At 40.3% G+C, this 25257-nt stretch overlaps 2 protein-coding genes across 4 annotated transcripts; both read right to left on the reverse strand.

The window, feature by feature from the left end:
• Nucleotides 1-227: 227 nt before the first annotated feature.
• NTAN1 (N-terminal asparagine amidase) lies at nt 228-8543 on the reverse strand. Of its 2 annotated transcripts, XM_083800767.1 has the most exons (10): nt 7178-8543; nt 6092-6194; nt 5942-6007; nt 5184-5292; nt 4077-4150; nt 2718-2771; nt 1845-1898; nt 1413-1510; nt 716-829; nt 228-521 (listed from the first exon to the last, which is right to left on the reverse strand). In XM_083800767.1, the coding sequence occupies exons 1-10, from the start codon at nt 7256-7258 to the stop codon at nt 342-344; spliced, it is 933 nt and encodes a 310-aa protein (XP_083656893.1). In that variant the 5' UTR covers nt 7259-8543; the 3' UTR covers nt 228-341. The 2 variants fall into 2 exon arrangements, with proteins under 2 accessions (XP_083656893.1, XP_083656894.1); XM_083800768.1 differs by lacking the exon at nt 5942-6007.
• A 147-nt stretch (nt 8544-8690) lies between these two features.
• On the reverse strand, nt 8691-23677 carry RRN3 (RRN3 homolog, RNA polymerase I transcription factor). 2 transcript variants are annotated; one of them, XM_083800746.1, is made up of 17 exons: nt 23382-23677; nt 23020-23076; nt 21871-21960; nt 21656-21785; nt 21145-21204; nt 20125-20188; nt 19561-19630; nt 17859-17957; nt 17147-17242; nt 16604-16739; nt 15772-15902; nt 14474-14604; nt 13434-13618; nt 12781-12889; nt 12180-12332; nt 10667-10754; nt 8691-9995 (listed from the first exon to the last, which is right to left on the reverse strand). In XM_083800746.1, the coding sequence occupies exons 1-17, from the start codon at nt 23472-23474 to the stop codon at nt 9837-9839; spliced, it is 1851 nt and encodes a 616-aa protein (XP_083656872.1). In that variant the 5' UTR covers nt 23475-23677; the 3' UTR covers nt 8691-9836. The 2 variants fall into 2 exon arrangements, with proteins under 2 accessions (XP_083656872.1, XP_083656873.1); XM_083800747.1 differs by lacking the exon at nt 21145-21204 and having other exon boundaries at nt 23382-23666.
• Between the last annotated feature and the right edge of the window lie 1580 nt (nt 23678-25257).

The raw sequence follows: 25257 nt of genomic DNA on the forward strand, positions 1-25257 counted from the left end.
ATCTCTAAGTCAACTTAAGCTTAAGTGTAGACAATTTTCTTCCACTTTTTTTTTCAGAATATCACTTTCTAAAGTACAAATTCATGCAATAAAGGCTTTTTACCCTGCTACCTCTCTCTATCAACACTGAGCAAATTACTCTGCTAAAGGAATAAACCAGAAACAAAACCCAATCATTACTTCAAAGTAACAGTGATTTCCACTTACGTAATGCAGAAAAAACAAGTTACTTCTGTCAAAATATTTTATTTTGGAAAGCACAAGAACAGCAGTGCCTGTAACCAGCAGTAGGCATTTTGCACCAACTCACTCTTCCTGGGGCAAGGCTATGCATTCCGCAGTTAGATCTTGTCAGAACAAACCTGTTCCCACAACCCGTCTTGATTTTTTCTGTAGACGCGAGGTTTCCTATCAGGAAACAGGGAGCGCGATGGAAAGGGATGTTCTTTTAAAAATGTTAATGTAGATCTAATGTGGGAAACAAAGTGGGGTGGCTCAGCCAAGGGTGACGTGGAAAGATTCTGAAAAACAAGATGAGAGCAAAAGCTGCCTGAGATTCAGAACAGAAAGTTCCCAATTACTCTGCCTTTTAATAGGAGTATTTTCCACCCTCCCCAGCAGTACACTGAGGGAAGCATTGACAGCCCATACCCATCTCTGTGCTCAGCTAGGAGAGAGAAGGAAAAATGAAAGCCAGGGTCCCAGTGCCAGGTACCTGTAAGATCTGTTGATCATCTTGTTCCAACCAGAAATCTACGTGTGGAAAAGGCCTCCAGAAGTAAGGCCCAATGTGGAGCTGTTCCTTTTTGGCATCATAAATGTTGGTCAGCTGTAAGGACACAGAACAATTTACAGGGAGCCTTAAAAGTACTTAAATAGATGAAAGAAACAGAATTAATACAGACAATTAATTAGTAATAATAAAAAGTTAATTCCAGACAATGTGGAAGGCATTAAGCAGCAGCTTTTGCCTTAAGACACACAGGGTGCGACCTTCATGCCCGTTCCATTGCGATTAACCAATTGTTCTGACAAAGACAATCCTGAACTGTAAGAACAAGCCCAGAACTGAACAATACTGCTGGGATTATTTACGGCCATGACCGGAATCTCATTTTACATAAATTACGCTGCCAAAATCTGTAGGGCTGTGGGCATAGCAGCACGTGGGAGCACTCTGTACTTCCAAGATAAGGGTTACCCTTGCAGCAGAAAGCTTGGAAGAGTTTGATGTCCACTGCTATCCTTTGCCTCCAGTCTTCCATATTTCCCATCTGTTTTGCTACTGCCAGAACACTACCACTGTATTTTTTCCCCCCTTTAACTACTGACAGTTCATTGCCCCTCAGTGGTCTTCCCTTCCAGCAAAAAGATCCAGGTTGGGGCTTTTTTTCCCTCTGCTTTTTACTCACTCTTGCTCCTGTTAAAATATGGGCTGAACGCAAATCCTCATCGGGCCCTTTTTCTGGGAAGGTTGCGGGGAAAATCTCTGCTGTTTTAACGTTCACAGCTGGTAGGAAACAGTTTAAACACAGACACAATTAATTCTCACAAAACACTGGTTTGAAATGACCACATCCACAACACTACTACGTAGCAGGAATTTTAGAACGTGTCAACTGCATTTCTTGTATTTCTCAGTACCCCAGACCCATTAGCTCTATGGTAGCCCTTTTCTACTTGTTTTAAGAAGAAAACTTCTCTTTCTGCCTACACCTCCAACAGCAGCAATTCACTTAACTTCTGGGACAGGCTTTACCTAGTCATTAAAGACAGCCCATTAACTATCAGAAACTGAACAAGTATCCAGTTAAAAAAAATAATCAAATTCTAATTTAACTCACCTATTCCATAAATGATTGGGAAGTGAATATCCTTCTCTTCTCTGTCATTTAGTTCTGTAAGAGAAAAGGTCAAACGTAGAGCTTTGTTGTGGTTTTTTTTTCGGAGCAGCATTCATTTGTGTGTTACCAGAGAAGAGCAGATCCGATGTTGCAAAAAAGGACAGAAAAGAAAAACAAACAAAAAAACAACACACACAACCAGGAAGCCAAAAAGAAATATGGGAAGGTCAAGGTCAAGATCAATATGCCTGGGGCCCGGAGTAGAACTCCATCTCGTAACAGCATGGCCAGCTCTGGTCAGCTGTCATTTCACTTTCTGTGCAGGCAATTTACAGAAAACAAAGAAACAAAACTACCATGCTGCCAAGTTCAATGATGCAAGTCACCAGGGGTATTTAAATGCAAAGACGGTGGAAATATGACCTGAATACAATACAAAGGAGAGGAAATTACTTTTTCCTTTCTGTGACATAGCACACTGTGACCTAACTAATTGAGTTTATGAGTTTATAAAGCGTCTAACACCACCACCAAAAGTCGGTAAGTTCCTTTCTCAGTTGCCTCTCAAGATATTCACAGCTGTACAGTCTCCTTCCACAGGACAAAGGTGGGGAAATGACCTGGTAATGATACCAGGTGGCCCTACTACCAATTGAATTTCAGCAGCATTTGGTAAGGAGAGACCCCTCCCTGCACTAGTTATCGGACAGCAACACACACTACCAGCAACAAAATTAAAGCTTACAAACCAACATGGAGGACTCGTGCTGTTCTTCCAGAACAGATTTTAAAAAGCCATGTGTGAAAAGACCCCCGCACTTTGACTTCAGTGGCTAAACATGCTTAAAAAATAAGAAGTAGATATTTTCTTACCTGTTACGCAGAAAGTCACCAAATGAACCTCATCTGGTTGGAGATCAAATGCTCCTACAGCAACAACGATAGCAGCAATGTATAAGAGTGACTGGTGGCAAAGCAGGTGCTGTATATAGACGAGGGGGCATTATCAGTGCTGCGCACTGCGGAATGGGTGGGCAGAAAGTACCTAATGCACTGTTCCTGGATAAGGCAACAGAGCAAAGAGTGGTTTTCAGGTTTGCTTCAAACCAAGTGTTATAAAATTAAAGCCACAGCTACTAAACGTAATTGACAGAAAGTAGCCATTTGTCACGGCAAAAACACGCTAGAAATGTGCCACTTGCTCCTGTCACTGGTACTGGCTTAAAGTAGCTCTGGCACTGGCACATCATCTCTGCTTTAGTTCACTATACATTTAATAACTCATATTTAAATGTACTTTCCTAAAATGTTACATACATAGTGAGCCAACCCAGCTTTTCATTAGATGTATTTTAATTCTGCTTTTCACCATCCCCCACACAGGGAATTTTATTTTTTTTTCAGTCCTATTGGAAATACAATGTTACTGTTTTAAATTGCAACCTGGTGCATGAAAATCAGAAGGTTTTAAAAACTGACCAAAACATTCTGTACACAACTCTCACGCAATATATAACACACAGAACAGGAATCACATCACAGCACATGAGGGGGTAACAGGGGCACCTTCCAGGACCTTTGCCAGTTCCAGTTCCCTTTGCATCCCTTTGCCACCACCCTCCAAACCCGCTATGCATCCCTGCCCCTGCCCACTCCCAGTCCCAGTGAGGTTGAGGCCTCTCCGCACTCGGGAAGTGCTCAGCATGAGCCAGAGCACTCCAAATGTCCCAGCTGGTCCCTTCCATTCCCCATCTGTTTGTAAGCACCACAGTCACTTCTCCAGGCTACAGATTTCACAGACAGACATCCATCTTTCATCAGATACTTCCCGAGTGTAATTAATTTCACCCCCCCACATTAAGGTACAGAAGGAATAGTAATTAACGAAGGTATAGATGTAGACAGTGACAACGCCTGCCCAAGATCCTGTAGCATGTCAGCAGCGGAGCCAGGAATCGAGCCCAGCTGAACTAAGCCCCAATTCCACACGCTACAGCGTCAACCAGGAACAAGTCCCAAGTCCCTGCCCTCCATCCCACACATCGGCCACAGCAAGCCGCAAATCCAACCCCTCCTCTGTGCCAAGCTCTCAGGTGGAAAAAACACCCTCCTAAATGAATCCAGATGTTTTTCTATTAAATGACAGGGGGCTCTGGTTACAAACAAACTTCACCCAAATCCAGTCAGAACTATTTGTTTTGGACATGAGAGTGGAAAAAAAGGTGAACTTACTAAGAAGCTGATTAGTAAGTTTTTGTGATAACTGCCTATCATCATTGAAACCTCCAACTAGGTGCAATTCCAGCCTAACAGAGATGGAATAACAGGAAACAGCAGTTAAAAAGACATCCCAAAGTGAATACCTTTACAAAATAATCCCCAGCCCAAACTACAAAGCAATCATTAGAGAAGCCTCACTTGGCTTCACAGATACCCTGGTGTATCTGTGACGGTCAGCACCAAAGGTTTGGGCTTAATTTTATAACCACCTTTAGGTTCCCACAAAAGGGTGAGTTAGATGTGGAGAAGTTTGCTCCTGTGATCTCCAGAACTACTCTGGACTACACAGCAGGGTTCTTCTCTGAGAGGTGTCTATGTAAAGAGAAGTCTTGTTTGCAAACCTGCTGACCAAACGTCTAGAAAAATAACTAGGGACAATATCGGTTTGGGGTGCAAAGTCCCAGGTGCAACAAGAAAGTGAGTGTGAGCATAAATCACCTAACAAGGCCATAGTTCAGTCTTTCAAAACTGGGCAAGCCAATTCATAAGATCATATCTTCTAAGTTAACTGAGCTTTTGTTCTTATCAAACTACAGAGGCAAAAATCTCCACATCCAGGATAAACCTCGTTAGCTAAATTCTGAGCTAAATTCTGGTTTGGAGCTTTTTTTTTTTTTTTTGCTTTCTTTCTTTTTTTTTTTTTTTTTTTTTTTTTAAATGTGGGACCTAGAAAAATCCCAGATGGATTTCCAGATCCCAAAAGAAATTCACAAGACCAACAGTTTGGGTGGAAAAATAGAGGATAAAACCAAAACCAGCTATTTGGAAAATTCAGCACATCTGAAACAGAAGTTACTGGGAAACAGTAAACACCAAACCGCACAATGGCATTTTTACAGAGACACCAGTCAGAATAGAACCATGCTTTAAGTCACTAATAGAAAATAATACTCATGAAATCATCAGCAATAGTTTTCATTTTCCGTATGGCCCCTGATCAATAGGTATTTCCTGCACAATTACCTTGTCTGAACCCCACAAAATCACGTAAAAATTCCCCAACTTACAAACTGCAGTTACCTTTGTGAAAACACATAGAAATAAAAAAGCAGAGCTGACCTTCCATAGTCTGCAGAGTTAGAGAAAGATTTTACTGAACTCATAATGAGCGACACCTCAGCTTCTGTGTCTGATCCATCGCAGTGTGTCAAGCAGGTGGCTCCGCTACCTGAGGAAGGCGAGAGAAGACAGTTAATGACACCGGGGGAGGCTGTTACTCTGCTGTCACTTAAATCAGCATCAGTTTACATTGCTATAGCAGTGCAAGAACTACATCTCCCACCTTCTTACTTCCTGAAATGACAGCATCCTCCAGCAGAAGAGATGGGCTGGCTGAATGAGACAACAATCTCTTTCCATGCCCCATTAGAAAATCAGCAGAACTGATGCAAAGGGTACAAACACCTTACTACCAAGGACCAAGCAACAGCTCAAACGACAGAACTCCAGGAAGGTAACGAGGCTCTTTGCATAAATTCTACCCATTATTACCAAACCCTGCAGACCCAAACAGTTAAACGCTGCCTCCGGCATCTGCACATAGCCTGGGACGCAGCAGCCAAGGGGGCTGCCACTGCCCACTGCCGCAGATCAAGTTTAGGATCGGCTCATTCAGCAACCAGAACACAGAACCTCAGGTACTGAACACCCTAACTCTCTGAACACGTCATTCAATTAACGCATCACGTGACTTTCTGAGATTCAAGTTTATATAAATGTAATTGCAGTTTACTTCATTAATGCAGCATAAATCAACGCTGATCCTAGATGCATTACTTTAGAGAGGCAGGTTTTGGTCTGAATGCCTTTTAAGATACCTGTGTGTCGGAGCACAACTAAGTGGCAGGTAGTGGCATCATCTGATCCAAGAATAGAAACAGAACCTATTTTAGAGGAGAGAAACGCTGTAAGAACTTTGCTGTCATAATCATTGCTTCAGAAGGAGAAGTGCTTACATTCCTACATACCGTCCTTAGGGGTAGTCACTGCAAATTCTCTCTGCTGGACATAAAGAAGACCTTTGGGTTCCACAATTTGAGTAGGCCGACTTCTGAGAAGTTTTGCCTTTTCCTAAAGATAAATGATAATAGAGACTACAGTGGCTGAATTCTCAGGTGTATCCATTACTTGACAGAAACATCACCTCTGAAAAGCAAAGGGACCCGGGTCAGAGATAAACAAGGCATATTTCATATTTTGGAGTATTCTGAATTTATTCAGAGTTTTCATTTTCTTGCCAGTGATCTAGTCAATGTTAAATTCCATCACTCCCCACACACAGAACCCTCTGGGCCTGCTTTATAGATGATAAAACGGAGGCACAAGAAAAAGCAATGGGGCGTGGCTAAGCTGACATTAGATGACACCAGAGCTTATCTTGAAAGTTTAAAGAGGACAGGAAACAGGTCTCCTCCTTCTCTGAAACTTCTGAAAATGTAAGTTTCACTCTCCTACTGCCACAATCCAACATTTATTTTTTTAATACTTATCAAAACATTGCTATTTATTGGGACATTCAGCAGACAGAAAACCCAGATTCCTGGGCTCTGACTGCCACAGTGCTGTCACAGAACTGCTGGGTAGGCAGCAAATTTCTATCCTGGGGCTAAAGAAAACATTTTACACAGTTTTATCGAATTTGCACTTATTTTTTTTTCCCTTCAAAAACACAGTGTCTACAAAGAGGCATTTTCTGACGAAAACCACATTCCCAACAGCTCTGCCCAGCAGCCCCTGACTGCCAGCCTGCCGTCAGTACCACAGCGTTTACACAGCCCCGGAAGGAAGCGAATACCTCCCGCAAGTTACAGCCTTCACCTTTTCCTCCAGCTTTTCGGCCCAGCCCGCCGCACCGACCCCCGCTTCTCCTCAGGACATTCACCGCCCGGCCTCCCCCGGGGGACGCGGATTTTAGTTAATTTTGGGCCAACCCCAGACTTTTGGGCGTCCCAGCACCGCCCCAGCCCGGGGCTCCCTCAGCGCTGGGTCCCCTCAGCGCCGGGCCCCCCCGCGGCTCCTCCCGGCCCGGGGGTCCCGGCGCTGCCGCCCCTCACCTCGAGGTGTGGGTAGGCGCGGATCATGGCCGCCGGGGGCCGGCCCAGGTCGATCCGCTCCCCGTTGACCAGCAGCGGCATCGCGGGCAGCGCCCGGGCCCGGGGCGGCTCCGCGCTTCCAGCCGAGGGCCGGGCCGCGCAGGGCGCTGGGAAACGGCGGCAGCCCCGGGGAGGGGAAGGGAAGGGAGGAGAGGCGAATGGAGGCGGAGCGGCGCCGCCCGCCGGAGCTGCCGGGAGGCCGGAGCCCGGCCGTGCCGCGGGGAGGCCGCCAGGGCCCGTCCCTCGCAGCGCTGAGGGCAGGGCCCCGCCGTGATACCGCCGCACGGCCTTGGCGCCTCACGGGACCCCGGGCGTGCGGCCGCCTAATTGTGGGCAGTGTGAGAAAGCGGCTTGGAAGTGACCGCGGTGAAGTGCCGAAATCACAGCTCCACACACGGCCCCAGCCCAAAACAGAGCCCCAAGATGGAAGTTCATCTGCAAAGTCAAGGGATTTCCCACCCCGATGCCCATGATGTGTGACCGGCGGTATCTCTGCTCACTCGGCCGGAGAGCTACACAGGGGGACAGGGACAGCCCAAGCAAAGGGGACTGCTCTCAACCGAGATTGAAAACAAAACCACAAACAAACCAAAACAACGGTAAGCTCTAGCTCTACCTTTCAAATCCCATTTTCACAAAGTAAACAGTTACAGCAAATACTTTCTTCAAAAGATGCATTGTATTTCACAGGAGACCTAACCCTGTAAAGCAAAATTTCCATCTCTGAACCAGCAAACCTCTCAGTGTAATAGCAGCTGCTACAGAACTCTTTAGCAAAACGCCAGCACCTACCAACACTCCTGGCTGCAGTTACATGAAGCAAACCAAATCTGTCACAGGAACTCCCTGGTCTTTCTATGATCTCTTCTAACTCAATTTTTGTTTTAAACAAGATCCTTTGGTATACTGAAGTTGACTATGCAACTTAGTAGACAGTTCAATGTAACATTACAAATGTGCAGACATTTCACGTCAGGGATGCCTTTCCTTATTCTGTTTTAGCTCTTAAGTGAAACATGGAAACTCCTAAACCACATACCTGATATCACAACTTGTGAAGTTTTACACAGCCTCATTTCCTACGTGACTGACTATGTTGGAGTTAGATGAGCTTTAAGGTCCATTCCAACCCAAGCCATCCTATGATTACTGAAGACATAAAAGTGAACAGAAAAAAGCAGAATTCAGAGGACATTTTCCTTGTCGGTGCTGTGAGAAGGCTTCTTCTATGCCAGGAGAGATATAATTATTTCAGATGGAAATCGTTTATTGCTCAGGAAAGACAGTAAAGACGACTAAAATTAAAAACAAAAGCTAAGCCCCAACTTAACAAATGATGAACAGATCCCACCAACAAATTTTACAGTATCATCCCTGAAACTCATTTTCAGTCTGTCAGAACAAACATCCCGACTTTTGCGAAGCTAGAGTGCACAGAGATCTTTAGTTACATAAAGAGATGTTTTCAAATGTATGGAATTGGCACCGTTTGCATCAGTCTTTATTGGCTCTGAATAAATACATTGCCTTGAACGCCTACAAGTTCAGACTCTAAAGAAGGGCAGACGAATGAAGTTGGGCAGCTGTAAAGAATTTAGTCCAATGGGCATGAAATTTTCAACTGTTACACAAATAACATTTTTTTCTACTTTTTATCTTCTTTCTCATATCTAAAAGCCAGCAATCATGGAAAATATAAGAAATCTGTACAGAGAAACTCTTCACTGACACACGGACAATACAATTACACCACTGACACCATCAATTCCTTTCTATTAGGGATATGGGTGTGGTTTTTTTTGTTTTGTTTTGTTTTTTGTATGTTTGAGTTTTGGTATTTTGAACATTCACATGTAAAATTCAAATCCTGAAAATAAATACCTGTTTCAGAGTGCTTCTCAAGCACCTCAAAGAAAACTATCTACAAATCATACATTCAGCTACTCTCATTTTCAAAACTTCCAATAATCACCACTCTACATGCCTGACCATTCTACATGCCTGAACAGCTGAAAAAAATGTGTCAGCTACGTTTTTAAGCAGCAATAATGCTTACCATCTGAATACATGTACCACTATCAAGGGGTTTTACAAAATACTGCCCTGCAGATAGGAAAAGCTTAGAGATGTGTGCAAAAGAATCACTGTTAAGAGTCAGTTCATGGCTTCCCTATCACAGGACCATACCATTAATTGAAACCAACTAAAAAAGGTCATCAGAGAATAGTTTAAATACTGACAGTGTACTTCTGGTCCCACAGAAATCAAAAGGAATAAAGACCAGAATTTCAACCCCGATATATAAAACCTCATAGAGAAACATTAGTAAACAAAAGTTTTTAAAAAGTCAAGAAAACCTATAAAAAACCCTCGGTAAGTCATAAAAAACATTTCAATGTGAAATTTGTAAATTATCACCCTATTTATTCTCTAGGCTTTTCTAACAATATATGAATTTATCATAACACATCTGTAGAAATTTGACGATGAAGAAATAACAATTTTTCTTAAATGTAGTTACTTAAACATTAGCCAGTTTGGAAAGTTGAGCTCAAGTCTCTTTACGAGCAAAAAATTGCACACAATTTTCAACCTTTTCACTTCTGGTTGGTTATCCAGGTCAGTGTGGGTATTGCACATGAGAGTCTGGAGGAGAGCCAATGCTGCTCACTGGGCTCCGGGTATTTGACTCATAAGAATTTGGAGCAATTTCAACCACACCATCATTTTGAGGAGTTTCTCCTTTCAAAAAGTCATCATCTTCATCTTCAGAAGTACCCTGCATAAATGTAAAATGAACAATGAGAGCAGAAAGATACTGCATGTCTCTATTAAGATTTGACAGAAGTAATGAGTGCTAAGACCAAAAAGGGCATTTCTAAAATAAAATTTGAAATGTTGCAGCAATCAGATCTGCTAATGAAAATTACAAATTTATCAGTTAACAAAACACACCCAAAAATATGTTATGGCTTTGTAGATTTGTACAAGTTATCACTGTTTTACATGTTATCACAGAAAGGAATATAAAACACACAGTTCTGAGGACTTGAACAAAAAACTGACAAAGAATAGACATTCTGCAAGAAGGTAAGTAATAAACAAGCTACATAGGAGCAGTGGAAGGACATAATAAGACTTGGGTCGTATTACAATTGTCATAATTGTCATAACTAGTTGGAATGGCAAGAGAATCTCTCACTATGAAATACTAAACCATACCTACAAAGTGTATTTTCCAGTGCCACCAGACAAACTTCTTCTGCAGAGGGGAAAACTATTCTCAAAGCAAGGCTGGATCAATCCCTAAAGCTTCCTTTATCTAAGTCACTTTCTCATAAATGTTTATTATGCTTATAGTCTCAAAAAAAAATCAAAAAAATCCTGCAATAGAAGCAGCTGACAGAGATTTTGCAAAAGCTGAACTACATTTTGATCAGGAAAGATTACCCTTTTAATGGGTTTCTTCAGATTCTCAAGATCTTCAGCACTCAGTTCTTCCCAGAACTGATAAAAAGGATCAATAGTCTTCTTTGATCTGAAAGCAGAATTAAAACACAGTACAAGTTAATTTATTCAGTAAAAGTATTATGTTTTTTTTTATTTTAATAATACAATGCAAAATGCTTGGAATTTTGATAGCCTTCTTTAGTATTTTACAAGCTATTAAATCTCTATACAATCCCCAACTAATCCCATGAATAACTTCATTTTGCTGATAAATATAAATTTAAAATATTTGCTTGAGGAGTTTGGCTACAATCAGGTCTCCTAAAGTGAGTATTTTTAATAGCTACACTATCCTCTCAATTACGCATAATTTTCTCCCATTTTTTTAACTGATAGTTTTGTATGGCTTCTTTTAAGCACATATACTTCTAAGAAAGGTCTTCCTTCTTTGGAAACAGCTTTCTTTCAAAAGACAACAAAGAACATTGCTCTCATAACATTAAAGTAATTATATCATCTGTCCTGGTTTCAACTAGGCTAAGGTTAATTTTCCTCCTGGTAGCTGGTAGGGTGCTATGTTTTGGATTAGGATGAGAAGAGTGTTGATAACACACTGATGTTTTAATTGTTGCAGAGCAGTGCTTACACTAAGCCAAGGACTTTTCAGCTTCTTGCTCTGTCCGGCCAGCGGGCAGGCTGGGGGTGCAGCAGGACCTGGGAGGGGACAGACCCAGGACAGCTGACCCCAACTGGCCAAAGGGGTATTCCATACCATCTGGCGTCATGCTAAACAGTATATAGGGGTGGCTGGCTGGGGTGGGGCTGCTCGGGGATAGGCTGGGCATCAGTCAGCAAGTCGTGAGCAATTGCATTGTGCATCACTTGTTTGTACACATTATTATTAGTAGTATATTATCATTATTATTATTATCATCCTGTCTTAATAAACTGTCTCTATCTCAACCCACATTTTCCCGTTTATCTTCCCCATCCCAGAGAGGGAGGGGGAAGGGTGAGCTAACAGCTGTGTGGTGCTTAGCTGCTGGCCGGGTTAAACCATAACAGAATCCCAGTGCTAGACATTTGGAAAACCAGAAATAATCCACTATTCATTAAAAAAATCAAGCTACTTAAATAAGATGAAGTCTCCAATCAAGAATCCCTATGCTCAAGTTTAAAACAAAAAACCAAAACACACACAAAAAACACAAAGCAAAGCAAAACAGAACAAAAGAAAGACACTACTACAACTGCTCCAACAAAACATGCATTAGGCTAACATTATGGTATTTCCATCCAGGAAAATGGGTTCTGCTCCTTCTTCATCACTTTACACCCCAGTAGGGGTAAATTTCTATTAAAATCTCTTGACAGTCTCTGGTTGAGATATGCCACAAGAGAAGTACTAAAGCTCAGGGAAGAAAGTGATCTGTGGGAACCTAAAAGTTTCTTACAACTTTTAGTTTGTTGTTTTCTACAAGACAGAAACGAATTGTGTATTTTTAAACTATACCTTTTGAGCACGTAGGGATCAAAGGGGAAGAAACTGTCAAGTGGGTTAGTGCATGTCTGCACAAGGTCACCCCCAGTCCCACTCCGAACAACTGGTATGAACTGCCTGTTGTTCCTCTCAATAATTGTGTAGCAGAACACCAACTGGTATTTCCTTTAAAAAGGCAATAAAGGAAAGATAAGCATTTCTAGCACGTAGAAAGCAAGTATTTCAGATGGCATTGAAATACGAAAGTTATTTTTAACAAACATAAACATCACTATATTGCAACTGGTATTAGGGATTTTCAAGGCAGTCACCAGAAGAACGCATGTAGGAGTCTATTCTTTTCCTCAACATTCCTGAAGACTTCGCTCCAAGTAGAACCATACTGGCACCAATACAAAACAATGAAACGGTTCTATAGTGCTGTAGGATTTCTTTGAAACTGAACCAGAAATAAACTTATCCCACCATGAATATGGGGAATCTTATACAAGTTCTCTTGGATAATACTCAATACTATCCTAAAAAAAACCCACATTCTAAAATAACTGTGCTGTTATTATACATACACACTCAAATCTATATCTACCTGAAACTGAAATAAATGTACAGGTACCTTGTAATAGCAGCGAACAAGTTCACAACAGAGGGTATACATATCTTCAGAGGGTTTAGTTGACACATGACAATGCGCTCAAAATTTAAACTCTGCAGATATGACAGACCTTCAAAATAAGAACAATTGACAAACATATTATATACAGGTTATTTATCACCTAAGCTTAGCATTATTTCTAAGAATTTCCAGTCTTACCAGTCTGCACTCTGCACAAGACCACAGAAGCAGATACTAAGGCTCACTCTTACAGTAGAGATCTACCCCACAGCTTATTGATCAGAAAAGCTGCCACAGCTGAGGGACCCTTCCAACAAAGACACTACACTTACACAGGGACTGACAGAGATAGCACCATTATGGACTATAACAGATTATTAATTGAAGCTCACACTAGTTTTACACAGCTCAAATTCAAATATGTTCAGTAAGTGGGGCCAGAAATCTATGCTGAGGAGTTATTTGCACTGTTTTCAACAGCAAAGAAAAAAAAGGATTATTTAGCTTTGTAGCCCAGGTGTATAAGCCATCTTACTTCATTTAGATTATAATGTAAATTTGCCATCAGATACTTGATTGAATTGACTGTTAAAAAAAAAAAAGAGTGAAACTTACAAATTAATGCCAATGCCCTTCAAACCTAATACACTCACCTTTCCTTAAATTTCCATCCAAAAGCTGCTTGTGACGGAAAATAAGCGTATAGAATGCTGCCTGACATGTAGAATAAAATGGCCCATGGAGAGCTACATCACAGTAAGCATTAGCCCCTGTATCCTGATTATCAATGTATTTATGCATCCAATTAACCAGCAGATCCAAGCATGCTTTTACTGTACTATAATGGAGAAAAACAACGTGTAAAAATAGCATCTGCAAGGAAAGACATTAAACAAGTATTCAAAGTTCTCAGTGGTTATAAAAACATCAGCAAGAAAAATCTCACTGGAAAAAGTAGCTTCTGTTACGAACTTTCTCCTTTACCTCAGCAGGAAATGAAACAATATATCAATACTGAAATCTCAAAACAGTGAAAGCACAAGATGCCAGAAGAGATGAATCCGTGAACGCACGCTGCATTTGACGTGCACAGTAAACAATAAAAATCTTGGGCCATGAGCCGTACAGACAGATATGCCTCCGATGTCCAACAATTGCAATACCAAGTTAACATTAAAGTCACTGAGCTCACACTTTGAACAGCATAAAAATACACAATGTGTACATAGGAAAGACAACATTTTCACTCATTTGCTGAAGTACTTGAATCCCATATGTATCAAGATACTCTGACACAACTTCCCTGTCTCAAGAGTCCACATAAAATGCTTAACAAAGGCCATTAAAAAATCTGCTTCTGAGTATCACATATACTGAGCATCCATGACTCTGCCTGAAGACAACATAACCTACCCATGCTCAGTATTTCTTGGTAAGTGAAGCCTTAAACAGCAAGAAACGAATCCTAGCAAACATTAGCTTGCATCCTGGAAATACAACACCTTCCTGGAAAATTCAAGACAATACTGAAACATTATTGTGGACAAGACAAACAAGACTATCAATATTGGTTTACTGGCAAAACTGTGTGAATAGAAGACTAACACTGGATGCACATTCCATGAATTCTGTACTTAAACCTCAGCATTTATCATAAATTGTTTGGTTCTACTCATATATCAAAACAACTTACACAACTGGAATAAATTTAGCTCTTGCCAAAAAGCTGCCAATATAGCTGCCAGCAGTTTGCCTGATCACTGAAGGATTGTTTGGATCATGCAGTTTTTTCCAAAGATGGTCTAAAAATGCCTCAGCCAAACCCTGGAAACAAGATACATAGAAATCATGAGTTGTTATGCTGATAACACTGAGTAATAGATTCCTAACATTCAATTCCCACAATTTCCATAAGCAAACCATAAAAAGAATCCCTCCATCACTGTAAGTACATACTCTCAATGTTGGAAGAACGCTATTTTCTGTCTTTTTCTGTATTTAGTTGTAAAAAAGTGAACGGAACCTGAAATTTAGGACAGAGTGTGGAATAAATACACAAGAAGTCTTTAAAAACAAGAGCATTAACGTGTTAAACAGGAAGCAACTGTTCACCATCTCTTGTAGCAGAAGGGCATCCAATGAAAATAACAGGAAGATGAATTTAGGGAAACAAAAGGAGTGATTCTTCACTTTAAACAGTTATATTCTGGAACTTTTTGCCACAGGAAGTTCATGATACCAAAAACTCACATCACTGCAAAAAGCAATGAGGTACTTTCCCCCTTGAATTTGTCCATCATCTGCCATTACCACAAAGGAACATCACTTTGGCTCAGGAAGTTACTGGGCTATTGCTGGAGGCTGAGAGGGCACTATTGCAAAGCACCATAATATGCTTGCCCCATTCCAATACTCTTTCCAATACATACACTATTCACCACTGCCAAAAGCCAGGCATTAGCTTACTTAGATCCTTAGGTACTCTTGTGCAAGAAGCATGGTTGTTCTTATTTTAAAATGGTAATAGAACAAGTAGTATTTTGCTTAAGAGATGGTAAAGTGGAGGGAGGAAACAAACCATAGATACAAATTGCAAATTGAAGAAATTGAATATACAAATTCCAAACTGAAGTCAGTATCTTTAAGATAGTTTTGGGGTACTGAAAAAATTTACTAGAGCACTGTGCCTCAGGTTCAAGAGTCCAATTGATTCCTGTAAAACATGTCTATTAACCAAGTTCTTTTACAGTGGATTAGATTTGAGCTATTTGCTGTTTACAAAGAGCACAGCAGGACCAGAGATATAATGGAAAGCTTGAAAAAGCAAGTAACAGCAAAGGGAAGTAAAGATACTAATGAATCCTGATGTATCTTCCGCCAAAACGTAAGGTAATGGTAGAATTACAGCAGAAACCAACTTATTTTTGTAGAAAAGGCAAAATAAGGATGCAGAAATAACAGAAGGCAATTTTAAAAACAGTTTCTACTCACCAATTTAAAGCTACAGATGTAAAACATGAAATACTGCACATGACATGACGCATGAGTTGGTAAAATGAGCTTGTCAAAAACAGACACCAGGTCCCGATACAAATCCTTTGTCTTGTTGATATCAAGCTTGCCTACACAACAACAAAAAAAGTAATTTCAAGTTTTTTCCTGGTGTTGTGAAACTGACATTTATATCTTTCTGAACCAGCAAGAAACATGTTAAAAAAAAAAAAAAGAAAAACCACTACCAAACTAACTTCTAGGCTTATTTGGCATCTAAAACAAAAATGTTTTTAGTAAGACCTTCCAGGACCTCAGTTCTACTAGTATTTACATTGGTATATATGAAGAATATCTGCATGATTGCACATATATAATACTGGCAGACATGCAAACTTTACAATAATGTGCTAATTCGGAGGAGCCAGAAGAAAACGCTAAAAAATAAACTACACGACTAATGTGAAGACAATAAAGCAAAATTTTGCTAAATATTATTCTAAAACAGTAAATCTAACACATTCAACCCCTTAGTAAATGCCTATTTAACTAAAAAACTATTTATCCTTCCACTCCTTGTAATGCTACAGCTCGGATTCAGTGTCCTATTTATATAACCAAAATGTCTCCAACTGAAGACTAATGTCATAAATGAACCTTTGCAGCCTCAGCCAGTAAGACTGTGGTCAAAGACAGGAATGTGCTAACAGCAGAATTTTACCACTGAAAAATGAGGGCTCTATCTTGTGGCAGCAGCAGAAAGCAAGAATTCCTCTTGAAGTTTTTCTCACTTGTTAGCAAAACAACAAATCCAGTGCTCATGTGTTCTTACCATCCACATGGCAAACATCTTTAATATAGGAAAACAGGATGGTCATCAAAATATCAAGCCGCTCCGCAAGCGGATGGGCCATTCTCTCACTACTGGAAGAGACAACTTTGTTTCCTTTTCTTTCTTCATCTTCCTCCTGTTTGATAAAATGGCAGTCATGCACCTTTTACACATACAGTATCACAAAGACAGCAATTACAGGAAAAGTTAAACTAAATTTCTATGTTTGTGCTGAAGGGGTTTTTTTTGTTTGTTTGTATAGTTTGCTTAGTATAAGCAAATTTTTGCAAACTAAGTCAATTAGCACAAATTCTTTAATAAGATTTATATATAGCTGCTTGATTTTTACATAAAGAAATTGATCCACTGTGTATATGCTGGATATTTACATAAATTCAACACCTAGAGAATGCCGTTAAGGTTTGAAGATGTTTCACTTTTTCCTGTTTGTACTGCAGCAACAATAAAGCAATAAGGTATTCCTATGCTTAGTGCAGAGACACCTCAAAACTTAAAAATTTGGAGTAGAACAAGATAACCAACCATGTCAAAAAGTCCCTCCTCTGCAGATTTTTCCCCACTATCAGAGTTATTAGCAGCTTCTTCAGCATCCTCAATATCTTGCTGTGGAGTACTAACCTACAGTTGCAAACAAGAAATTGAATTTTATAAGACTATAACAGTAACAGGAAACCTTCTTGTATTATCTATATAAAAGAAAAGGCAATACTAATAACTTCTAGGCTAGATCTTGACCTTGACTAAATAAACATTTTAAAAGGGAATGATACGCATGCAATGCACACACACTCTGAACTGCCTCCAGAATATAAGCTTTCCCCATAAATCGGACATATGCTGAGGTTCAGACATATGCTCAGGATATGCTGAGGTTCTCCAAAATTAAAAGCCTTAATCATTTACAATGCTATCCCTTCTGTCTCTTTTTATGACTACAAATCCCTTTGTTTCAGGGGGATAGTAAAACACATCAACCGCACATTCTCCATCCATTAACATTGATCACCACGAAAAAGTTGTTTCAGTTGTGGCACAGTACACATCATACAATTAACTCTCAGGTGTGGTAACATCGTAAGACTGGGAATTAAGTATATATCTGGTTGGTTTTATACTAATGACCACAAGCAGTACTAGAACATAGCTTTTTGTTGAACTTAATGCTGAAGAGTATTTTCTACTCCATGAATTTTAACACCAAGCTTTCTTAAAAGGTAATACAGATCAAACTTACATCCAACTTTAACAGTTTTTCAACAATAAGCTCCAGAATCTGAAGCCTCAGTGTTGGAAGGTACACTGTAACTCGTAGCAGGTTATGTACGTAACATTCCTATAACACAAAATTAAGAGACAGCTATAATAATGTTAACGGAAATCCTTTCTGCCAAGGATTTTTAAATACATTTCTCACTTTGTCATTTAAAGAGACAGATATAGGTTAAGACAGACTGTATTCAGTCTAGAATAAATTAACATATAAACCAGACACCAACTTACAATTGTTAAGCTGTGTTATCATTAACTTCTTAATCTACTATTTCCATGCTAATTTTTCCAAGTATCTCCAGACAGAATGAGTATAAATATTCTGTAAGAGTTATTCATTTCCACATTCATTTGTCCCTAAACTTCCCCCAAGAAAATGAAAACAAGCACATTCCTCACTATTTCTAGAATCAGATCTAGTAGCACTGTTTGAAGTAAGACTAAGAAATCTTTGGTTTAGGTTATTAGAATAAAAAGACACTTCTAAATTCAACAGGTAAGTGTTCTCACAGTCATTCTGATTATAATTCAAACAAATTAATAAACAAGTTCTGTGAGTGTGCACATGCTCACACAGACACGTACAAATGACAACACTGCAACTTTCACATAGCAAAACTGTCAAGCTAACACATTTAAGTACACCATAGTCTCTTTGTGAATATGCATTATAACACAACCTTTAATTACATAAGGACATATGATTTTTCCACAGGCCATCTGGCTCAGTGCATAAAATGGACAGAGCTAGTTTACCGAAAAATCTATAAACTGAAGAGATTTAACAACAATGCATGGACCATACTTTAATTACACTCCGCTCAAACCCTGCCCTGAAAACACAGTTTTTAATTTCTTCACAACATGCTCCTCACTGAACTGCTTAAATAAGTTATTCCCATAACACCTTTTGAGAACTACTATCCATCTCATTTTACAGATAGGGATCCAACATCCAGAGTTATTTAAAAAAAAAAAGTCTAGCAACATATACAAACAACTTTTTTTCTTTCTTTTTCCCCAGTGCTTGTAAGGTTCAAAACACAGCTCCAACCGACCTTAGCTGGTAGAGCAGGGCTCTGCCCTTCTGTAAAAGAAAATGCCAACATACCAAGTTGGAAAGAATAAATACAAATACCGTACAAGAGCAGTAACCTGTTAAAAGATTCCAGTTTGTTTTCTATGACATAGGAGCATCGTACTAGAGATGTAATAAAACATTTTAATACCCTGCTCTACTGGCAAACTGGATTTCACCTCCATCACCCATTGCTTTCTGTCTGCTTATCAAATCCCCTGTTGTTCTGATGAATGCTTTCCATTTTTACAATAAATGAGACAGGTAGCCTACCGTCTCCTTACTATACAACCCTGAGATTCATCGCCAAACAGGTCCATCTTGTGCATTGATTAAGAATGCAATCCTGTGGAAAAAGATATGCAGTTATCTCATTAAAGACCGGCATAATGCCTATGCACAAGGAACTTAAGTATGTTTGGACAACCTTTTACTAAACCCACACATGGACATAAACATAAAAAACATAAAAAATAACATGATTTTTAAGCAATACACTAAAAAATTTCTATTAAATACCTCCAAATCAATTGTCATACTTTAAAAAGCAAACAAACAAACAAACAAAAATAACGTTCATGGCTCTTACCAGAGTTCTTTCTGATTTATTAATGAAAGGAAAGCTTTCTACAAGTATTGGCATAAGAAACTGCAGTGTTCTGCACAGAAGAAAAAAAAAAGAAAGAAAAACAGGTTGCTATCATGACAGCAAATACTGAAGCTCCAGCACTCTAAAGACAATAATAATTGGAACATCTTATTATCTGGAATAAGCTTATTCGCTTACTTCACAGTAACCTTATTTTAAGGTAACTAATTGTATATAAAATCTGTTTTTGTAAGAATCATAAAATAGACAATAGACAAAAAGCAAACTTTCACTGTCGGCTTGTTAAAAGCTACTTCAATTATGTTGCTATAAACATGACATTCCCTACTTCCTATTCCCATTCAAATTAAAAGGAGTCTCAGATAGCTGCTGATGCCTATGGAAATTTCATAATGATTGGACAGAACGTTATACCATTTAGTGAATATTTAAAAAAGTCACACAATTAAATTAATTATTGTACTACCGATTAGGAGAAAAAAAAATCTTCAGTTTTGTAGCTGTAAGGAAAGTGCATATGAAACCTAGGAATTAAATACTTACGAAGGAACATATCTTACAACAGTTTGCAGTGCTCTATGGCATGTATTAAAGTTTTCAGAAAGGTCTAGAGAAAGAAAAAAAAAAAAGTACTGTTATCCATTGGGTTGCAGAAAACCAACTCAGGAACCAACAAAAACAGTTCATATCAATTAAATATTTTAGAAAAAACAAAGAAAATTGCATTTGCTTTTTTTTTTTTTTAAATAAAGTTGAATTGCTTTACTACTAAAATAATTATGAATATTAACTCCAAATAACATTCATGGTATCAGAATATACTCTGAATTCGCTGCCACCAAGCCAGATATTGTTGCTATGCTGTCTTATATGGAAGCTAAACTTTGAAATCCAAAATGTATCCCACATTACAGAAATATTTACAAAACGTCAAATCCAAGCCTAAAATTAGATAAAATCTATCTAAAGATTATGCTTCATTTTTGCACAAGTCAAACAACTAATTAGGCTTCTATAAAGGTAACGTTACAGGTGAACACCAGAATAGTAGTTGGCTCTTCACAAGCAGAACTGAAATTTATTCCAGCTTTCAAGACATGAACTCACGAAATTCTTGAAAGACATTTAGCTATGTGTTTGCCTAATCAATAAATGCACTAACTACATGGCATTTTTGTTATTTATATCAACTGAATTAGCACAGACACAACAACACTCAAGAATCCTCCAACCTAGCTAGTTTTATTGAGATAAATAAAATTAAAACAAAGTAACTCCTAACTTTTCTTTGGCTTTGAAACAACCTAGGACTAGGAATATTTTCCTACACATCCAGCCATATTCCTACAAATGCTCTACAAGGAACAGTATTTTGGAAGTACCAAGGAGTGGGTCACCACACCACTAACTCAAATACAAGGAATTTAAGGATGTCATGTTTCCTTCACGCTTTATATTAACTCCAATAAATTAATTTTGTAAAAATGGAGCAACATGCAATGTATACGTCTTTAGTAAATGTTTTATGATAGCATACACAAGCCTTACTTCCTTTATACTCACTTTCATCATCATCATCAGAATCTGAAATATCCACATCATCTTCTCTGATGGTTATTCGAGCTTCCAAAAATGAGATCATTATTGGAAAACTGTACAAGTCTTACAGGTAGCAGTTTCAATGCCAAATCAAAGTACACTGGACAACTAAAGCACCAAAATTATCCACACAAGTTTTTAAAATAACAGTCAAAAACACAGATTCAGAGAACCAGGAGATTCTTAAGAACATCCGATATGACCATCATCTCAGCTTTCCCTTTTCAGTAGTAAAAACATTATGTAGTTCATTCCTCGTCTAAACATCTTCACAAATGGGGTGCATTATAAATCTAATTGCCCCTCAGAACATGATTTCTGAAATGTAGGTACAGAAAAGGGTCTATCACAATTCAGCCATTCAAATTGATAAATGGAAAAAAACAACAGATTGTGATATAGACTACACAGAATTTAGCTAAGAAAGAGACATTTTAATAAGCAAGCAAAGAAGATGAAGAGAAAAAAAACTTACGGGGAACAAACTGGGATACAATCATGCGGAGGCATGGCCTAAGATGGACAGTTTGCGCTGACACCAAATTGCCAAGAAAACCCAGGTATTCTTCCACTACCTCTCGGCTTCTTCTCAACCACGGCAGCTTCTGAAAGCAATTAAAGACCAAGATGTCAAACAGATGTTTTGAGCACTAAGCTCTTAATCTTCCCATAGAATAAAGAGATACTTACCAGCAAAAGGCTGACCAGTTGCTCAAAGTCCTTGGTCAAGTAGGTGACAGAAGCTCGAAATTCATGCAGCCAATTAATGATCTGGGCATCCTAAAAATAAGCAGGAAAAAAAAAAGCAACTATTTCAATAAACAATATGATCAAACCATTTTTAATAGTAACAACTATAAAACCAAAAGTCAAAGATTAAGACCGTAAATAGAAATTATTTACAATAAATATAAAAGGGATTTCTTGAACTGAATTAGTGCACTCACCAATGATATTCTAGAATGAAAGAATAAATGCCTATCAACTCCTAAACCAACAGCCTGCCTGGAAGGCTTAAGTTACAAGCTGAGCAAGGCATGCAAAACTCACTTGGACAGACTCAGAATCCATTTTTTTTTCTTAGTTTAAGGAAAGAGCCATTCAAGTTTTGAAGTAAGAGATATATTGAAACAGTAGCAAATCTACACAGAAAATTGTACACTGAATTTGCTTGTACTCCCCAAAAGGCCTGCTAAAAACAATACAACTTTACAAAATGTCCCCTTTAAAAAGAAAAGGAACTTAATATAACATTATGCTTCCTGCAGCACTCTTTGTATTGCTGGGCTCTGTAGTTTGAAAGAGAAAACAAAATGGAAAAAGGGCAGCAAACACGGCGGGTATTCACAGCTATAAGGAACATACCTGGAACTATTATTTTAACTGCTGAATACATATGCATCTTAATGCTTAATTAACCACGCTTTCAGTGAGAACGGGGGAGGTAATAATTGACACAGCTTAAAGGCACTGCAAGTCAGTAGCCATGGTTTGACATAACCACGGTTAGTGATCTGCAGACAAACATCACTGACCTAGAAGGAGGATACCTGGAAGAAAAGAAGACCCCATCCATCACAAAACAAAGTTTCTCACTCTAAAGTCAGTAAGCATGAGGCATCACTTATCAAGATTCTACATACAGGATGTATGTATAAATCAACAGTTGCTGGTTTTCATTCAGAGATAATTCTGATAGTTTCCACAAAGCAAAAAGCTGTTAAATGCTGCTAAATGTTTAAAGCAAAGGCTTTGGTGACACCAGCATGACCTGTCTGACAGGTGACATTCAGACTGCTGAGCGTTAAATCATCAGAGCTCCACACTGACACGACTTACCTTTATGTCTGGGTCTGACAGCTGGTGCTTTAACAACTCATAATCGGTGGTGTCACCCTAGCAGGGGGAAGATAAATAAGGAACATTTATTACCCTTCTGACAAAACCCACACGTGCCGCTAACATACCTAAGCGGCCTAACGCTGCTTAACAGCAACACAGAGAAGGCGAATACGAGGGGAAGCCCACGAAGGGAGGCGGCAGCAGCACACCGGCCCGAGGGGGAGCTGAAGCTGACGGGCCGTTTGTGCCACTGTCTATGCAGACAGCGCCGGGGTCGCCGTGCTTCCCCTCCGCCCGGGGCACCGCGGGGGCTGGCACCGCGGGGCCGCCCCTCCGAAGGCCCCTTCCCGAAGGCTCACCTGGCCGCACTTGAGCAGGATGTCGGGCAGGGTGCCCCCGAAGCGCACCGCCTTCCTGGGCGGCGAGCTCAGGAACTCGTCCCCCCGCAGCATGGCCGCGGCACCGCGCCTGGGGGGCCGAGGGGGCGGGGGCCGAGGGGGCCGGCCCCGAGCGCTGCCCGGCCCCGAGCGCTGCCCGGCCCCGAGCGGCCGGCAGGGGCGGCCCCGCCGCTGCCCGCTCCTGTCCCGGCCCGGCCCCGGGAGCCGCCCCGCCGCCCGCTGCCACACGCCGCCGGAAAGGGCCCCGCGCCCCGCCGGAAGCGGGCTCCGCTCCTCCCCACCACCATAGAGAGGCGCGGCTAGAAGGGCAGCGGCCGCTCTGCCTCCGCGTCGCTGGTGCGGGAGGAGCAGGGCGGGCGATAGGACCAGAGGGAATGGGCTCAGGGTGCGCCAGGGGAGGTTCAGGTTGGAAACGAGGAGACATTTCTTCTCAGAAAGAGCCGTCAGGCCTTGGGACGGGTGGCCCAGGCAGGTGGTGGAGTCAGTGTCCTTGGGGGTGTTCAACGAAAGGTTGGACGTGGTGCTGAGGGACATGGTTCAGTGGGTGACATTGGTGGTAGGGGGATGGTTGGACCAGATGATCTCGGAGGGCTTTTCCGACCTTAGCGATTCTAGGATTCCGTCTGCTGCCTGCAGCAGCACCAGAGTGCAGCTGGCCTTAGTCCCCTTTACCAGCTCTGCACACACTGCCCTGTAGTTAATACTTCCGTCCCACTCGCTTGCCTCCCCAGAAGTCCCATTGGAGCTTTTGTAGAATTTATGAGTAACTTTCATTTGGTTTCTCCACGGAGAAGATGTTCCTATTTAAAGAAATATATATATACACACACAGCACCAAAACTTTCTTCGGGTCCAGTCCACATCTGAAGAACCCCGGGCCAAGCGTGTAGCCTTCCATGTGGCTATAAATTAAGGGTGATGCAATGCCTTAGCGGTCAGTCACTGCAGGAAGTGGCACGTAGGGTGCCACGCTGAGCTAGTTTCAGGTAACCAGCTACAAAAGGCTCCTGTATAACCACATAACAAAGATCCAAGCTGTGGTTACTGGAGATCTTGGCTGCACTTGAAAAAAAAAAAAAAACAGCCCTATGTGCTCTGCAAGGCTGAATAAATCCAGCTTCAGATGTGCGACTACGTTCACACACCGACAGCACCCCCAAGCACGTACAGCTGCTTTGCCACGGCCAGCATGAAAGCTCTTTGAATGGACTTTGTGCTGCATTGAGCTACAACTGATAAGGATACCTGGAGACTAAAATAGCACTAAATATTTGTTAATGTTTAACTGCTAACAATTGTTTGAGCTGCCAGTTCCTATTTAGTGTTAGCCTTCATTATTTAGAACACAAATAACGAACTGCATGAAACAGTAACTACTTTACATTTTAAAAAGTAAATGTAAAAACAAAACAAAACCCACAATATAGCTTACAATAGTTAGCACTGCTCCACAGCAAGTACTTTTTACATCATTGTCTAGACACATCACACTAGTAACATTATAGTCCTTCTCTATAAAAACCATAATCCTTCTTTTCTGATGTGCCAACTCCTATATTTAATTATTAATTACACATACTATTCATAACTGTAAGCATTTGAATCCTATGCGCTTTGGGTGACATGGCAACATTCTATCCACCATCCTACCCAACAATCACTGAGTATCTGATATTGGATATAAGATTCGTTATCTCGTAATCCACAGTGAATTCACAGCCCTGCTCAATTTGCTCAGATAATTACAATCACAACACTAAATCAGAGAAAACTGTCACTAAGACTAGTATATGAACAGCTGCACATGCAAGTTTTGGGTTAATTTATCGCTCCTACT

Source organism: Anser anser, assembly GCF_964211835.1.
Source record: "Anser anser genome assembly, chromosome: 15".
NCBI classification, from domain to species: Eukaryota; Metazoa; Chordata; class Aves; order Anseriformes; family Anatidae; genus Anser; species Anser anser.

Bases quoted from the DNA above. Each gene is read 5' to 3' on its own strand.
- NTAN1 (XM_083800767.1), bottom strand. From the start codon at position 7,258: ATGCCGCTGCTGGTCAACGGGGAGCGGATCGACCTGGGCCGGCCCCCG. The intron at 6,195-7,177 runs GTGAGGGGCGGC...ATTTATCTTTAG, and splicing joins GCGCCTACCCACACCTCGAG to GAAAAGGCAAAACTTCTCAG. The intron at 5,293-5,941 runs GTATCTTAAAAG...CGCCTTCCTCAG, and splicing joins AGTTGTGCTCCGACACACAG to GTAGCGGAGCCACCTGCTTG.
- RRN3 (XM_083800746.1), bottom strand. From the start codon at position 23,474: ATGCTGCGGGGGGACGAGTTCCTGAGCTCGCCGCCCAGGAAGGCGGTG. The intron at 15,903-16,603 runs GTAAGAACACAT...GTTGTTGTGTAG, and splicing joins AGATGTTTGCCATGTGGATG to GCAAGCTTGATATCAACAAG. The intron at 12,890-13,433 runs GTGAGTGTATTA...CTTATTTTGAAG, and splicing joins GGATGGAAATTTAAGGAAAG to GTCTGTCATATCTGCAGAGT.